The following is a 19,178-nucleotide window of genomic DNA, read 5'->3' as shown; positions in this document are numbered from 1 at the left end:
TATAAAAGCCACCCTCTCCTTCCCCAAACCCGAGCACACAACAGAGAGGAGCACTGTTTGCTCAGTGGCAGCCATTTTTAGTCACCAAGTTCTTAGTGGCTTCAAAATTTTGAGGAATCCTCATGCCCTAGGTGTTCCAAGGTATGTAACTCCATCTTCAATCCATTTCTAGTTGAATTTTATTTGCTAAATTGCTCTAGATTTTGAAAAGATGGAGATGCACCTATGTCCATGATGTTTTAAGACAATGTAGATGCAATTATATCTCGTTTATTATACAGAAGCTTCAATTAGTAGCTTATGATGGAAAGTGTCTTTATTATTGATTTACATTAGCTATAGGTTTGAGCATATTTATTTTTTAATTAAGTTAGCAAGCTCCTATATAGAAACTTTATGTATGAGCATATTTATTTTTGATTTATAATGAATTAGAAAAATTAGCCATGATATTTAGGTATGTTGCAAGCTCCAATTATATTTTTATATTTTAATTAATTAGCATGCCCCTGAATGAAGACTTTAGGTAGTATTTATTTTGATTTTTAATAAATTAGAAAAGGTCTCCATGATATTTAGGTATGTAGCAAGATCTAATTATATATTTTATATTTTATTTAATTAGCAAGCTCCATATATAAACTTTATGTATGAGTGTTTTTTTTATTTTTACTTAATTAGTCCTACAAAAGGGTTTAATAATAAAGAAAAATTTCTAGGGATGCCACCAACAAATACTCATCGGAAGCGTACGCGAAAGCATACAAAAGGTGGCTCCTCCAACCCGGGCCAATTGCCGATAGGAGATGACGAGGTAATTTATTTGTTGGTGATCGTAAAATTTTCTAGATGTTATGAATTTGGATTTATAATAATGATATAATTGTAGATGGACAGAAGATAGATGTACGATGCGAGCCGTGTGAGCGCAAATTACAAGAACGGCGTGGATTGTTACCTGGTACAAGCCACGGCGCATAAGTCAAATACACAGTCTCAATGCATGTGCTGTCCATGCGTCGATTGCGAGAACAAGAAGCAGTTTTCCACCACCAGCAGATACATTCCCACTTGATGCCAAGGGGCTTTATGCCTGGCTATATTCGTTGGACCGAGCACGATGAAACTGAGACCGTACAGGAAGGGCAATTCATTGGCAGAGAAGACAAAAACTTGTGCACCCGAAATACCGGCTAACGAATACACCGATATGCCCCCTACCAAAGATACGTTGGTCGATGATGATCTAGAGGAGTTATTGGCCGACGCCGACGCCGATGATCTGGAGCAGATGTTGCGCGATGGGGAAGAGAACTTCACCAATGAAATAGAGTTTTAAAAGTTTCAGTGTATGTTAGAGGACTCTAAAACACCGTTGTTCTCGGGCTGCGAGAGGGAGCACACAAAGTTACGTACCGTGCTTTCACTGCTACAATTGAAGGCAAGCAACGGGTAGTCTGCTACAAGCTTCACAGAGTTGTTATTGTTCTTGCAGAAATTGCTTCCAAAGGGAAATGTGCTACCAGAAAACACATATCAGGCCAAGCAGGTTGTGTACCTATTGGGGTTGGAAGTGCAGAAAATACATGCATGTCCAAACGATTTCATGTTATATCGCAGAGAGCATGCAGACTTGGAAGCATGTCTCTTCTGTGGTGCATCACGGTACAAACGTGACCGTGATGATATCGATGGTGAAGGAAAGAATAAAAGGCCTCCCATCAAGGTGATGTGGTATTTTCCTATAGTCCCTTGGTTGGAGTGTTTATTCGTGAACAAAAGGCATGGCGAACTCTTGCGGTGGCACGTCAAGGAGCACAAGGATGATGGAATGCTGAGACACCCCGCTGATTCTATACAGTGGAGAAATAATGATAGGAAATACAATGAGCCATTTGCAGAAGATGTGAGAAATATAAGATTTGGGTTGAGTACGGATGGGATGAATCCATTCGACAACATGAGCAGTACTCATAACACTTAGCATATGATTCTATGTATCTACAACCTTCCTTTTTGATTGTGTATGAAGTGGAAGTACATTATGATGTCGGTGTTGATACTAGGGTCGAGGCAATCTGACAACGATATCGATGTATACCTGAAATCATTAATGGATGATCATGTAATACTGTGGAACAATGGTGTATAGGTATGGGATGCATACAAATGAGAGAACATCACCCTACACGCAATGCTGTTAGTAACAATCCAAAATTAGTCTGCCCTTGGCAACTTATCAGGCCAGACTGTCAAAGGCTATTGTACATGCATGCATTGTTTGGATGAAATAGAGAGCTTGTAGCTGAAGAATAGCTGAAAAATAGTGTACCTAGGTCATCGTAAATTTCTTCGCAAGAATCACCCGTACCGCAGCAACATGAGAGCTTTTGATTGGAAAGTTGAGACTCGATCACCTCCTAAGCATCGCACTGGGAGACAGGTATATGACATGGTAAAGGGACTTAGGGTTATTCTTGAAAATGGACATGGGAGTACACTGATTCCAAAATCTAATCTTAGAGCTCCTATGTTCAAAAAGAAATCTATTTTTTATGCTTATTGACCGGATTTGGTGGTTCGACACGTAATCGATGTCGTGCACATTGAGAAGAATGTGTGTGATAGCTTGATTGGTACGTTACTAGACATACCTGGCAAAACAAAAGATACACTCCAAGCACGGAAGGACCTGAAATATTTGAAACTCAGATAGGATCTACATCCCGAAGATATGGAAGAAGGCGACAAATATCTTGGTCTCGCTAGCTACAGTGTGAGCAAGACGGAGAAAATTGCAATGTGCAAGTGCTTGCATGAAATCAAAGTTCCATCGGGTTACTCCGCCAACATAAAGAGACTAGTAAACATGAAAATTTTGAAATTAACTGGCATGAAGCCTCATGATTGTCATGCGATGATGACACAGATGCTTCCAACTGCAATTAGAGGTATTTTATCGTCGAAGGTCTGAAACCCAATCATAAAGCTGTGTTCATTCTTCAACGTGATATCACAGAAGGCCATCGATCCGACCAAACTAGATAAGCTGCAGGAAGACGTGGTCGAGACTCTATCCTAGCTTGAGATGTTGTTCCCTCCATTGTTTTTTGATATCATGGTGTATCCCATTGTTCACATTGTGAAAGAGAGACGGATTCTTGGCCCATTGTTTCTGCATCAGATGTACCCTTTCGAGAGGTTCATGGGAGTTTTGAAGAAATATGTTTGTAACCGAAATTGGTCAGAAGGCTGCATGGTCGAGGGCTGGGGAACCGAGGAGTTCATTAATTTCTACGTCAACTACATGAATCTCAAATCGATTGGTGTGCCTGTATTTCGCCATGAGAGGAGGTTACAGGGGAAAAGGGACGATAGGTGCAAACTCATTTCGCACTAAATGACCATGTTTCATTCACGCAAGCACATTTCGCAGTTCTGCAATAATCAGTTGTAGTGGACCCATATGTCGAAGAACACCAGAAGATGCTACGCACCATAAATCCAGGGAAGTCCGATGTTTGGATCACGCGAGAGCACCGAGATCATTTTGGTGCCTGGTTACGTAGACAGGTGATGTATAAGCAGATAGAGTGTGCTCAGTTGACTGTGTTGGCTCACAGACCGTCAACTACAATCCTCACATTCCAAGTATATGACATAAATGGCTATACATTTTATACAAGAGCTCAGGATAATAAGAACGCCAAGAAAAATAGCGGTGTCCGTATAGATGCCTACGACAGCAATGGAAATAGGGAGACCTACTACGGATTCATAAAGGAGATCTAGGAGCTCGACTATGGAGTGTTAAAGGTTACTCTTTTCCGGTGCCAATAGATCAGACTCCCAAGGGGTGTGAAGATCGACAAATACGGTATGACTACAGTGGACCAAAAACACGTTGGATACAGAGAAGAACTATTCGTACTTGCAAACGATGTTATGCAAGTCTTCTATGTAAAGGACCCAGACCCGGCTAACAAGGAGGAGCGCCACGTGGTTCTTCAAGGAAAAAGAAGGATTGTCGGAGTGGAGAATGTTGTTGACGAGGAAGACTACAATCAATTCGACGCGCTATCTCCTTTCAGAGAGGACGTCAACCTAGGTCCATGGAAGATACCGACGAACCTTCCTATGTATGCCGTGATCATAATGAAAGGCGAATCGTTAAGACAAATTAGCTAAATTGTATTAATTACTATGTATAAATTTATTTTAGATGCAATTTATATACCTTACTTTTGTTATTGAACCTTTAGTTTCTAGTTTGTGGTGGAAGATGTCTTTATTATTGAGCATATTGATTTTTGATTTTTAATAATGAATTAGCAATAGCACAAGCTAGCACTATTGCTATGTATTACTATTTTTTATTTTTAATGAATTACCTATAGTTATGAGCATATTTATTTTCAATTTTTAATAAATTACCTATAGTTATGAGTATATTTATTTTCAATTTATGTTGAATTACCTATAGTTATGAACATATTTATTTTATTTATTTATTGTATTAGAAAATTGAACTAGGAAATTTAGGTATATACAAAATAAAATTTTGGTATATAGCAAGTTCAAATTTAAATAAATATGTATTAGGATTTTAGGTCAACAGAATGTTAATAAGTATAGATAGTACAAATTAAATCGGAATCACTTGAGTAGCGCAGTGGTTTGTTCGGTTTTACTTTTGCAGGTCGTGGGTTCGAGTCTCTTCGCGTGCGCGTGAAACTTTGAAAAAAAAATTCACCCTAAGCCACCAACAGAGAAAGGGGTTTCACTGTCGGTGGACATAATAGGCCGGCAATGAAACTACTTTCACTACCGGTGAAGTTATTGGGCCGGCAGTGAAAATACCCTTTCACTGTCGGTCGTCATATTGAGCCGGCAGTGAAGGTACCCTTTCACTGCCAGTGCTCAAATTGAGCCGGCAGTGAAAGTACACTTTCACTGCCGGTCGTTATATTGAGCCGGCAGTAAAGGTACCCTTTTACTACCGGTGCTCGAATTGAGCCGACAGTGAAAATCCTCCCCTATATTATATTGCTCGACGTCCGCCCTTTGACACTTAGAAAAATTGAGCCCTGTCTGTGCCCTCCGCGACACCGCCGCCTCTCGACACCGTCGGCTCCTCCCCGACACCGCCATCCCCGCCGCATCCTCCCCAACACCGCCGTCCCTGCCGCATCCTCCCCGACTTCGCCGTCCCCAGAGCCCCCCCCCCCCCCGTCTCCGTCCCTAGAGCCCCGCAGTTCCCGTCCCTCGAAAACAAAATTAGATTCAATGTAACTATATTTTCATATGAAATAGTCACTGTTGCCTTACTAAAATGGACACACTTTTTAGATACGACTCGTCCGATTATATTTACTAGTTGTGGAATAATTTTGGTCTTTGATCCGAAGCCAAACTAAGTATTTATAAATCTTTTTAGGAAAAATGTTTGATAAAATTTGCTACAGCAAAAATTAGTGACAAATAAATGAAAAGTGAGGAAATACTAGTTGCGGAGTGATTTGTTTCTTGGATCCAGCGCCAAACTAATACTGTACCAACTGAACAAACCGGCCAAGCAGTTGCAGAATTCAATGCTGAGATTCTGCAGGTTTCTCGAACCACTCGAGCAGCTATTCTATTTATCGCACATGCATCTGACTATAGGCGTCCAGGATAAAATTAAGGAAAGAGGCGTTTAAGAACTTGTCGCCCTTAAGATTAGCACAATTAAAAGGGTGAAAATTCCATACTAAGACGGATGATCAGATGACACTTATTTTTAAAAAGAAATGCCATGCGAGGCAAGAATAGTCCTTGCTTCAAACTGTGTAGTACCACGGAATCAAACAAGGAATCGATGCTTCCCTAGCTACTCGGGCGATAGGTACGTACGTACGGATTTTCCTTTTGGAAAAGAAGTACTCCCTTCCTCCCGATCGAAATGATCACAACAGGCCACTACACTTTGATGCCTAGCTCCAAAACATGGATCAAATCGATAGACATCCCAACTTTCACTTTAAGGATCACAAGAATGTTTATGTCCAATTTTCGTCTAAAAAGAATGATGATATATAACCAAATAATATAGGCACTTAAACCTCGTGTATGTACACTATAGTTGTGCAGCAAATAATGTGAATTTAATATAGTGGATGAGTACATGTCACCTAATGACGGATTCAAAACCACCAAGTAAGGACTCTCTCTCCTTTCTCTTTCTCTTTCTATTCCATGCTTAAAATTTGAATGGAGCTTGGGAGCTTCTAAGTGCGTATAGAGGTAGAGGATTTGAGCCCCCTCCATCCCATATTGGATCCGTCCCTGATGCTACCTTTGTATGTATCAAAAAGGGAGAAAAAGATGAACATGCTTGCTTCAGATTATCAAAAGGTCGTCAATCCGATCAGTGTGATCACATCACTCTACCCTTTCCTTTTATAAAGCATAACGTCTTATCTCTCCATAAAATCCTAATTAAAATGAGTTCGATTCTATCATCGGAAAAAGGAATACTAGACTAGCTAAAGAATTCAATTCACAAGGGATCGAAATATCGTAATTAGAAAATGCGAGACTTGTATTTTGATATGGTTACAGAGAAACACAATTATAGAGACGACGTATGGCCAAAGCTTGGTCTGTTTCTGAAAGAGTAAACGAAAAGAGAGTAGCAGGCAGGGGCAGGGTAACCTCGCTTTTTTAGCTGTCCACTTAGATTTTTTTAACCTGTACGTTTGTTCCATTCTTATGAACTTGTCAATATAGATGCATGTCCTCTTTTCTAATAAATACTAGAAAATTTTACTACCTTTTTTTTTTTTGCATCTTTCTATAGTGGAGAGAGGCCCAACGGAGGCATATCCATGTAAGAGATTTGAGCCAGATCATTTGGTAACTCCTAGAGACATGCATGGACGTAATAACTGGCAGAAAATCATTGAAAAAAAAGAGGAACTTGCATCATCTACAAGCGACGGCTAAACACAGCTACATGCAATGACGGATTCAAATCTACCAATTACTTTTCTTCTTCCTCCTTCTTCGCTAGAGGGCTTGAATCCACTCCGCCCCCACGGTAGATCTGCCTCTGGCTCCATGTGAAGAAGTTAATTATATGAACGAATTGGAATGCTCCTCCCAATTAGTTGCAAGTAACACCAGAACGCATCTGTTCGTGTTTAAGTTGCTGAAGATCGAGTAATCTGCAGCAGGGATATATGATGTTTTAAGTATGCATGTTTGCACGCATATCTGGCGGTCAATTCTGCCCCTGCATAATTTAGGCCAATCCTTGGACGTGTCTGCTGCTGCCCCGGCACGAGGATTAACGAAACAAAAAAAACGTACGTAATCTCGTCTTTTCCGATCGTTTGCACACTCCTGAAGATGGAGAGGAATATGCTTACAGCTAGAGCTCTTCGTTGGGATGTAGTAGTAGTACGAAACTCGCCAGACATGCGGAATCTCCACCGCTGGTGCCTGAATTTTAGGAAAGAGAAAAAATGATGAGATAGATGTGTGATGTACTGGTTGTATTATCTATAAAATTTCTTTATTTTTTAGACCCCTATGTAATATTGGGATATATTTCTTTCAAGTTTAACATAGTTCTAGGAAAGAAAAGATATACTTATCTACAGCGTGTTACTCCGTACCTACCAAATGGAGCTACTTAACAACCGACCAGCCGACATTCTTGACACACCTATCAGCACTAGCAACCACACATGTGTTTCGACACAAAAAATTAATTTAGGATATAGCAATTTGAAGAAGTAAAAAATATAGCATAAGAAAAGAGAGATTTGTATGTACTCTATAGGTGCACCCTCTCCAGAAAGCTAACGTTGTAGGTATGGAGAAACTCGACAATGAATATATAGAAGATAAATATTAGACGTATAGGTCTGGAAGATGAATAATAAGAGATTGAATATATATTTAGACATATAGAAGATAAATAATGAACGCCTAGGTATGAAGATAAATAATGAGAGATTAAATGTATTTTTAGAAGGAGTAATAGGAAGAATCTTTATACGGTGACCGTTAGATTAACTCGGATGGACGGTAAAGATTATCTAATTCTATCATAATTTGTATATTTTATAGTAGTAAAAATATAGATAAGAATATATCGGGATCGGATCCCCTACCGATCATCCTAACCTTCAAATTAAATCACTATCTAGTCCAGTCCACAGGTGCATGTGAACTATTTATCTCTCTCTATTTTTGCTAGCAGTATGTGCATTATAGCTACACAACAAAGGAGTACAATTAAAAAAAGGAGCATAATTCGTTAGTGTTGCAATTGTAAGATCTTACAATCCCAGAGTACGCATGTATAAAACACGGACGTGCTTACGTGCGCACGGCAGGAACCGTTGACGTGAGGTGTCTAGAATCCCAGTTGTTGCTGCTGTCTGCTAACGAGCAGTCGGTAGCCGGAAAGAAAAGCAGGGGAAGCCTCGTGGCGGATTCATGCACACGTGCACCACACCTAACGAACCTAACTAAATCCGCCAAGTCAACGCATACGGATTTGATGGATATTTAGTCCAGCAAATTTGATGGATACTAATAGGAACCGTATGTGATAACTGTTATTTCAGTTTGATAACCGTTTAGATATCACCGAGCCCGAGAACCAAAATTAAACTTGGGTGGTTAGCATAGGCGGTAGGTTTACTCTGTATCCACTAAGGATAAACTTCAGATTTTTTTTCACATTAAGATAGAATTTTTTAGTAGATGATGTTCTCATCGATAACGAGATGGTTACGGTAACTTCGTCAATCTTCAAATTTCACGTCTTCGGTCTTCAGCAGGCATTGTTTGAGTACGTGAGTATGGCGATATGAGTAGGTGTCTATGAGTTGTACTGATATTTTTTTAAAAAAAAATTACCGATCCCAAACGGCTCGAGAACTGTTTTGGATTAACTTTTCTGTGGCACAAAGATGCAAGTGGGGCGGGTTGTAGCTGTCTGCCCCACTTTCACAGCAGTCGCGAGCACTACACGGACACAAGCGGCAACCCCGCGCAACCGCAGCAGCCTGCTAAAGCGTCGCATGCCTTGCGACTGGTCGCAGACAAGACCTGTAACACCCGGTTTTCAAAGGAACAAAATCGGGCACAACACATATATGCCAGGATCAAGTTTCATACTTGCGTTATATCATCAGTGTATCATCACAGTGTCATTATTACAATAACATATTTAACTTAATACAAAAGGACCCGAAGGTCTAAAAGAAAACACAGCAAAACTAAAGATCTTCAGCGTTAGCGGGCTTCCATCTTCCACAGGCGCCAACCGGGGGCACTCTAGCCTAGAACAACAACTCTAGGTCGAAGTCATTTTCATCAAATGTTGCAGCTTCATTGACTACTTCTGAACAGCGGTATAATGCAAGAGAAGGGATAACAGGTGTGAGTACAAAATGTACTCCGTAAGTGTGAGAAAAACATGCTATAGGACTAAGTCAAGAAAAGATTAGACGCTGATTAACTGCACTAAGCAACTTTAACATATGACTTCAACAACAACATCCTATTTACTATGTGAGGAGACACAACTATGATAAGGGGAACAACTCATTGGATTTCATCTAACTAACAAGAACTCACCAGGTAATTTCATTACCCGGCTACCCGATCAACTATACCAAAACCCTGATCCCAGCTAATCCTGAAGGAGTCCAAGCCACTCTTGACCGTGAGCACAGCTGATCAACCAGATTGATACTCTGCAAAGTTTGCACAACTTTCCCCACGAGTCATGATTCCCGTGTTGCTTCACATTTTCGGGGTGTGGACTCAGGGTCTCACTACAAGGCTTGTACAAAGCTCCCGCAAACTTGCAGGCATCCACTGAGGTTTCACCGCTAACAGACGATTATATCGCTGTAAAAGCCCCCTCTTATGCCACTCAACCGTCCAACGGTATCCACAGAGTTAGAGGGGTGGCTAATTAGTTGGATAGCTATACCCATATAGGCCTCGTGGTTGTGCGGATTCACTTGGTTACATGTTCAAGAACTGGTCTTTAGGACCCCACATAGGAACCAACACAAGCCTACTGTTCAGCACCACCCTAAACCAACCATCCTGTTATGATCCATATACCATATTGCTACAAGATTACCATACCCATTTCTAGTTGCATAAATATTAGTCAAGATTAACATTTTCCCCATCTATGACTGCACTAGCATATACTACATATTTTAACCCATTGTTAAACAGCGGCGATAAGGATTAATCATACAAAGCTAGTAAACCCTAACATAGGATTCCAATTTAGACAAGCATGCATAGAAGGAATAAAATAGTTACACATGAATCCTAAAACAGGGGCAAAATATTCAAGGACACTTACCTTTAGCGGAGGGTTGTTCAAAGTCCTCGAAAACTTGATCTTGAAGATTCACGAACTGCTCACCTCCTAATCGACATACCAGAAAAACTACATCATGGAAACTACTAAGAACAGTACACCATATAGTACTAAAACTAGATAAAAACTCTATAAAAAGATTCTACATGTCGCTAAGAATATTTCGGCACGAAAATCGCCCAAAACGGAGCTAGAGCAAAGGTATTAAGCTTTCAAGTTTCAGGGGCTAATCTGCAAATTTTACTTGATTTTCGAGAATAAACCGAATTGATTTTATACTGAAAATTCTATTTATGACGTCATAAATCAAATACCAAATTATTTTTTAATTCAAAAACTGGTGGAAAAAGTTTATGGGCCCATGGACCATAGCCTAGAGACTGGTCCAAGGGTCCACGGTGGATCGATTATGAATGGATAAAGTGGTATGTGATTTCGGCCGAAGGATGTAGATCGGACAACCGAGGTTCAAAAGAGCTCGGACCGACGGCGCAGACACGGCGGCGTAGGTAGCCGGAACTTCGCCAGAACCTCGCAAACGGCCACAAATTGTGAAGGGACAACTTGCAAAGGAAAGAGGAGCTCACGGGGAGTCTCATCGTGAGCTTATTGCCGGAGGAGAGGGGTTGTGGGTGGACGACGATGGAGAGGAGCGGTCGGCGGTGCTTGAGCTCGGGGGGTGACACTCCAAGAGGTCAAGCAACGCTGGAAAGTGGCCGGGAAGCGGCGGGACGGTACTACGACACCAAAGAGGGAAGAAACGTGACCAATGGTGGCTCGGACACAGAGAAATGGCGCAGCAGTGGAGGTCTTACTGATGATGAGGAAGAAGCCGGCGCCAGGGACGAATCCGAGTGGGAAACTGAGGGGAAACGAGTGGAATGGGTGAGGAACGTCGCAAAGAAGGGGATGGGAGGCTTATATACTAGAGAGAGAGAGAGAGAGAGAGAGAGAGAGAGAGAGAGAGAGAGAGAGAGAGAGATGGCCGGATTCAAAGAGAAATGGTCAGCGGCTTTAATTCCATAAATGTGTCAGTTTTCCACATTTGAGAGGGGTTAAGGAGGGGGAAACGATCGGGAGCTCATGATTAGGGGGCGAGGATCGCGGTTGCGGGGTTTAATTGGAGTGAAACGGCTCGGAGAGGTAGGATTTGAACTAGCGGGGGCGGAAATTGTGGGCGGCGGGAGGATGAAGAAAGGCAGTCGCCCGGGCGGCTCGGTGACTCGGGTGTTGCGGCTCAGCTCCAGTCAGGCCCGCTTGGCGGCGAGAAGTGGGGAGGGCTGGCTCGGACGGCTGCGGGTAGGCCGACTCAGCCTAGCAGGCCAGTGCGAGGGAGAAAAGAGGCCGGCCCACACGGGGAGAAAGAGAGAGGGGGAGGAAGGAGAGGTGGGCCGTGGAAAAGAATCGGTCTGAGAGGCTTTATCAATTTTGAAATCCTTTTTCTTTTATGAATTGGAGCTACTTTTCAAAAGAGGTATCAAACGAGTGACTTCTAGCGGACTTTTGCAAATTTTCCACACATAAAAACCTATTGCAACTACAACGGCATGAATGCATCAAACTTATATAACCTATGTCAAATTTAAATTTAGAAATTAATTTCTTCTATTGAACAAAATTGCAACTCCTATTTAAAATTCTAGTATAATTTTAAACTATTAAAAAATTAAAATTTAAAGTGTTACAAGACCCTACCATCCTACAATTTTGTCTCCACTAACCAGGTAAGCGTTTAGTAATTTATGTTTCGTCCATGGCTCATGTCTTCTCTAATCCTCTCTCCCCCGAACAGGAACCTAAACAAATATCAACAAAAATCTGCATCTGCTGTTACTAGCAGTCTAGCATTAGATTAGATGATTGTATCAAAATACTGACTGGAGCTTAACTGAACGAAGTCTAGCTATTTTGCACGAAGCAATGTATGATTTCTTATATTGATTCATCTTATTTTCATCCTTTTTTTGGAATCTCTGTAAAAAAATGAATTTAATTTGAGGATGCAAGAACAACCCTTGAGATGTACCTACTGGACTCTCTGCTCTGCGTATTGGTTGGTATGCCTAGCTTCAGAAGTACATAGTTTTCTTCCTCTCTGCTTGAGAACTAACAGAGAGAGAAGGACAAAAGAAAAATAGAAGAAATTGGAAAATTAAGAAATCTATGAGGGGAACTAGGAAAATGGGAAGGGGATGGAAACCGATTGAGCTCTTGTTCTTTTCATTTGCTACTGCCTCTTTCAAGGCTGCTTGCTTGCTTGTTTGATCCTTATGTTTTTTCACGCGCTTCTCATGGATCTAGAGGGGGCGAGGCGGAGGGTGCAAAGACAAGGAGGGTGGCAGCAGACGGGCCGGTGACAGTGCGGCTGGTGCTCACCATGCTTTGCATCCACTACCGGATTTCGAGACTTTGCCGTGTGCCTAGGGCACACGGCGAAGGCCTTAAAACACTCGGCAACATGTTTGCCGAGTGTAACACTCGGCATATCACTGTCGGCATACACAGTGCCGGCAAACTACTGTTTGCCGAGTGTTTTATATCGTGCACTCGGCAAACATATTTGCCGAGAGCCAAATACGACACTCGGCAAAAAAAAGTGACCTAACGGTGCCAATGCGTTAACGGCCTCTTTGCCGAGTGTCTCAGGGATACACTCGGCAAACACGAGGACACTTTGCCGAGTGTCTCAGGGATACACTCGGCAAACACGAGGACACTGTGCCGAGTGTCTGTGTATACACTCGGCAAAGTGAGCACAGAATAGCACCCCAATAGCACAGTTTGGCGACACGTGCCACGCATTGCCGAGTGTATCCCGTGGACACTCGGCAAAGTGGCATCCAAAATGCCAGATTGAACAGCCTTGCGACACGTGTCCGTTTTGCCGAGTGTAACACTCGGCATAGCCTTGTTTGCCGAGTGTTACACTCGGCAAACTGTTATTTAGCAGGTCGACAATTGATCCATACCAGATTCAAAAATGTCACTGCAATTCAAAACAATATACATATATTTCACAGATTACCACCTTCACATAAACATCGCATATTACGCAAACATCACATAAAGCGTCGCATAAACATCTCATATTACGCAAACATCACATAAATCGTCGCATAAACATCACATATTACACAAACATCACATAAAGCGTCGCATAAACATCGCATATTACACAAACATCACATAAACCGTCGCAAGTGACACAAACATGACAAATTGTCGTGACAAGATAGCAAAACATAGTCCAAACAAAAAGAAAATGTAGCAGGCCGTAACGGACTCAACACTTGATTACCACCTTAACCTGCATCAATTAAGGAGCAAAAACGCTAATTAAGAAGTATGCATTTGAAAGTAAACAGAAATGGTAAGTATGGATATAGGGTTACAAAAGTAAGTTTTCAAAGTGAGGAGAACAAACCAAAGTGAGGTGGAGTACCAAAGTGCGAACCTCCAGCTCCAGGCGTATTCGATCCCTCTGATGGATACTGCACAAAGTAGATAGTTAGCACAACACTCTATGGTTGTAAGAATGGTAATAATGGTGATTACAAGGTTATAAACTAACTCACAGGAGTGTTTGGAGCCTGTGGAGCAAGTGGACGAGAAGGGGTTGGCATCGGTGGCGGAGTTTGACCCATTGCAGCATAAAGGGGCGTCATCATCGCATACCACTGGGATCGTTCTGCCGCCAGTGTTTGGAGCCTGTGGAGCAAGTGGACGAGAAGGGGTTGGCATCAGTGGCGGAGTTTGACCCATTGCAGCATAAAGGGGCGTCATCATCGCATACCACTGGGATCGTTCTGCCGTCATCCTCTCCTCGAACGATCTCTCTAATTCGTGCCGGAGCCTCTTTTCTTCATCCAGCTGGGCCTACAGTATGTCATCGCAATCTCATCATCGTTCCAATGCAAAGCATGTAAAGATAGTGGAGGATGAATGAAACAGAACTAACCTGCATTTCGTTCATCGCAATCCGTGTAGGCTCTGGGCGAGGGCGTATACCCGGACCTGAGCTCGTGCTCTGAGCTCTAAGCTGAGAGAGAGAGGGAGTGGTGGCCGTATCGAGTGTGCCGTCGCCAATCCAGAACCGGCCATGTTTCTTGCCTCCTCCCGCCCTCATAACCACTTCCCCATCAAGATCCTGCTCGCTCGGATCAAAGTCTGGGCCGTGGACCTCCTTTGCCATCGATGTGTATCCATCCAGGCGAGCCTTGACGTTCTCGTTGGTGTACGCTGAGGCCGGGTCATTCGGGTCATAAGCAACCCCGTGCATCGCCTTTGACTTATGGGCTAAAGCATAAGCCTTGAACTGGGAGAGAGGCTGACCATCATTTTTTGCCGACTGCAACAGAAAAGCAATAACATTCATAAAGGGGACGCCCGCACAGAAATTAAGGAGAACTGAGCTTGGGAACAACAGATGCTATTGCATACCCATCTAGCCGCGAAACCAGTCAGGCTGAGGTTGCCTTGATGGTGTGGCGCGCCAGGCATCAACAATCGCCTTTCCCGGCAAGCATTGTGACTCTCCTCCCACTCGGGAGCGCACCACTTGTCCACAATCACAAACCAGCACGGAAGGTCTCCGGCGCACCACCCCGGAGGCACCTAAATAATCAAGTGCATGATATATAAGAAGAAGAAATTAAGTGTTAGTAATCTAAGGAACAATAAGCTTTATTGTACTTTACCTTCAGGTACTGCTCCCGGGTCAGAGATATGGTCCTAGCGTCCTTTTTTGTCACCTTCGCTCCAAGGTGTTCCGCGTGAAATTTGATCACGGCCTGGACGTGCGCCTCATAGTGCATATCCTTAACAAGTTTCTTAGCAGCTTTGTCGATGACAGCAGCTGCCCTAGCCTCCAAGCCCGGCTCGCATCTAAAAAAATCCTGCATATAGACGCGACGGATCCAGTCATTAGTTAAATAATTTCCATGCGATTAGTATTGACTAATGTAGTGTGAACGAAACTTACCCACAGCTCGGCCTTCACCCGCTCGGCTCTATTGGGAAACACCCTTCCCTCCCGGTCACGGGCGTCCGGCGCGGCTGCATAGTGGGCCCATGTGTATGCCGGCTCGGTTACTCCGCCCAAAGTAACCATGCCAGGGAACTTCTCCTTGATCAAAAGTCCAAGGATGCCGTTTACATGGCGTGAGTGGTCACCCTCTCCAACCCTCAGCCAGTTCCTGCACAAGTGTAAAGGCAATTTATTAGTATGTGTTGAAATATTGAAGATACAAAGGCAAAAAAATAATGAGAGTAGAGAGAGCCATTTACTTCTCTCCATCTGGTCGAATGAGCGGGTGTCTAGCCATTGGCACCGGTCGCCTCGGGAGGCTCGAAGGACCACGCAGCCACACACGAGAAGAAGTAGAGCTAGAGCTACCCCCCTAGTCAACCTGCTCCTCCTCATCCCCAGACTGAGTTGCAGCCGTAGGTATAGGCGAGTCAGACTCAGACTCAGCCGCACCTAGAGGCGACTCAGTCTCCTCCTCAACAGCAGGTATAGAAGCACCTCCTCCACCCCTGCCTCCGCCTCTCGGCTTAGACTCGTGAACCAGAAATTTGTAATGAAGAATCCAGACTTCATCGAGGACTACTTATTGAAGTGTCTGCTTCACCACCAATACAAGAAATTCATACTCTTACCCTATAGCTATGAGTATGTGTTTGCGCGCTGGGGCATCCTCATTTTATGGGTAACTCGATTCTAGTACTAATTTGCTATGGTGACATATTCTGCAGCTTTCATTGGATCCTCTTTGTCATCCACCCAGACTTGAGTAAGATCACTGCCTTTGACTCACAAAAGAGAGATAAGACGACTTACCAACACCCCATCGAAATGCTAAATAGACTAACTCGATCATTTAATCTTCTCGATGATTGCATCTAAGTTTAATTGGTATTCATATTCACGTACAGGGCGTACATAAGATACCGCAAAAAGAGCGTTATCCACTTTCCATTCAGGAAGCAGTATGATATAAAAATCGACTTTCCAGTACACAATCCATATTAATGTCTTGTATTTCCTACTGAATAAAAAGGTTCAATTCATTCCACTGACGAATCCTTTCCTCTTGAAGTGTATGAAGCAGCCACCCGGGAACAATCTCTGCGCTTTTTATGTTCTTACTTTCATGCACGCATTTAGTCCGAATGGAGACGTTGTTAGGTTCAATGATATTGAGGTATAAAATAACATATCGATGCCTTCTTTTCAATTTCTACACGTGTTCAAGGACTAATTCTTTCAATTCTTCAAACGCAACGCTTTAAACTACGCACAAGTGTGTTACAAGCTGCAGAAATATATGCCCTTCAAGAACAGATGGCCGAGTTCTTCTTGGAACATATTATCAACCCAAACGGCGAGTTTCATAAACTGATCGTGCCATCCATGTATGAGAGACCTTCAGATGACACCATACCTTCTAGAAGAGAGTACACGACAAGGAGGAATGCTACCAAGGGCCTTGACAACGTATTATATTTTGCCAATTGACACAATATTTATTGAATGATATTAATTACTTTTTATTAATGAATGATATGAATTACTATATATGATACGAAGTTGGTATCATTGAACGACTCTTCAACAGAATGGCCTTACAACGATGATGTGAAGGAGGAATAAGAAGCATCATCCCGTAAGCATGCCCAGGAGAAGGAGGATGAGAGGCTGGCCCGTCAGCTGTGTACTACAGAGGAGCAAGAAGGAGCATCCCATAAGTGTGCCCAGGAGGAGGAGAACGAGAAGGTGACCTGTCAGTGTGCTGCGGAGGAGGCCGAAGACTCAAACCGTAGAGGCGTTCAGGCATCAGACTTTGATGTCTTTGATACGCCGGTGAGCCTGGAGCATAGACGACGCTGCGGGCGATCAGGCGTGGCCGGGTCCTCCGCTCCACCACCATCGCCCCCCGGCGTCCCTAAACGTACACACGCCATCAGTTGTTAGTGCGGAGACGTGGTCCTCGTCGCGGGAGAGGCAGAGGGATACTAGACTGGCTCAACTTGACTGACTTTTCAGGGGGTGACCTGTAAGACTATTATGTATATATGTGTGTTTGTCGATGCCTAACTTATAATATGTATTCATTACTATGTATTAATGAAGGTGCTTTTATTATTGATTTACATTAAATATATGTATTATTGTATGCATGTATTGAGAGAGAGACGGAGAGATCGAGGGGAGAGAGGGAGTATAGAGAGGACACAGAGAGAGAGAGAGAGAGAGAAAGGAGAGGGAAAACACTGTCGGCTAAAACCTTCAGCCAGCAGTGATTCTAGCGAATCACTGTCGGCTGATCATTGCCGGTCAAATCCTTTAGCCGATAGTAATAACCTCATTCACTGTCGGTTCACTAAGTCGGCAGAGATAGTCCTCGACTATTACTGTCTGTTGTCCATTGTCGACTCCAAAACCGATAGTGAATGAGGTTTTAAAGTCGATAGTGAAGAGGATTTTTATAGTAGTACGAAGAGCTAGCTATTCAGTGTGCATGCAGGCATTTGCCTATAGACGTCTAGGCTAAAATGTTTTTTTTTTAACCAAGAGCAGCGCCTCTCTATTAATCAATAGAACTACTGTCTTCCTGCAAACACCGAAGCAGAAAAGGAGCATGGGTACGTAGCCCAAGCGTTCAGCTTCCTAACAAGCGTAGCAACCTTGGCGCTGTTAAACATAGCAAGTCTATCTCTATACATGGAAGGGTCTCCCCTAATCATGGAGCTGCGTCTCCTACCTTGCCGTGTATCCATTGATCACGGTTATAACACATTCCTTTGTACATCTTCTATATATATGAAAGCCTATGACTCATAGAGGTCATCCAGCGCCATACAATCTAACATGGTAACAGAGCCAAGGTTTTTTCGTTGAAGAATGTCTACCCCATCTTCTTCTTCCTCCTCCTCCTCCCCCTCCACCATTTCCAACATGACCTCATCTTCCATGGCGACAGTCTTTGCCCAAATTCCCATCCACCACGCCATTACAATTCATCTCACCAAGAACAATTTCATCATATGGCGCGCCTAGCTCCTCCCCCATCTGTGGAGTATGAAGCTTATGGGCTATCTTGATGGATCCATCACCGCACCCGCCAAGTTGGTCGTCTCTTCGACTGCTGCCGATGCTGACCTGGTCCCAAACCCAGCTTATGACCGGTGGTATGATCAGGATGAACAGGTCCTTAGTGGCCTCCTCTCCTCCATCTCTGAGGAGGTCCACCCCGATGTGGTCGCTGCTACCACGTCCAAGGAGGCATGGGACACGATGCAGCGGATGTACTCCTCTGTCACTCGCGCCCGTACGGTTCAGATTCGTGTGGAACTTGCCACGACCAAGAAGCGAGATCTCTCTGCTGCAGATTATTTTTGTAAGATCAAAGGGCTGGCCACCGCGGGTTCTGCCATGCGCGATGATGAGGTGATCGCGTATCTCCTCGCCGGTCTCGGCCCTGAATATGATCCCTTTTTCACCTCGATGACAACCAAGAGTGAACCACTCACGCTTGATGATGTGTTTGCACATCTGATGGCGTTTGAAGCCCGTCAACTACAACATCAGGCCGACCTGCAGCTGCATCATGGATCCTCGGGCAATTATGCTGGTCGTGGTGGTCAGCAGAGGAACCGCGAGCGTGGGGACCGTGGTCGTGGTCGCCCTGCGTATACTCGGGGTGGTGCGCTCGCTGCGGTAATTCTTCTCGTACTCCATGCCAGATATGCGGCAAGATGGGTCATACCGCCG

General features: G+C 43.5%; 1 protein-coding gene and 1 non-coding gene across 2 annotated transcripts; one reads left to right on the top strand and one right to left on the bottom strand.

Annotated features, from left to right (window-relative positions):
• Positions 1–14,973: 14,973 nt before the first annotated feature.
• On the bottom strand, positions 14,974–15,825 carry LOC133886294 (uncharacterized). Its single transcript, XM_062326044.1, has 4 exons — positions 15,692–15,825; positions 15,387–15,600; positions 15,218–15,300; positions 14,974–15,019 (listed from the first exon to the last, which is right to left on the bottom strand). Exons 1-4 carry the CDS (start codon positions 15,727–15,729, stop codon positions 14,974–14,976), a joined length of 381 nt encoding a protein of 126 aa, XP_062182028.1. The 5' UTR covers positions 15,730–15,825.
• Positions 15,826–18,836: 3,011 nt separating this feature from the next.
• On the top strand, positions 18,837–18,976 carry LOC133887580 (small nucleolar RNA Z247). The gene has a single exon (XR_009903616.1). It is a non-coding gene; the product is annotated as a small nucleolar RNA Z247 (small nucleolar RNA).
• Positions 18,977–19,178: the final 202 nt, after the last annotated feature.

Source organism: Phragmites australis, chromosome 12 (genome assembly GCF_958298935.1).
Source record: "Phragmites australis chromosome 12, lpPhrAust1.1, whole genome shotgun sequence".
Taxonomy (NCBI): domain Eukaryota; kingdom Viridiplantae; phylum Streptophyta; class Magnoliopsida; order Poales; family Poaceae; genus Phragmites; species Phragmites australis.
Note: the sequence above shows the minus strand (reverse complement) of the source record. Positions and strands in the feature narration are given on the sequence as shown.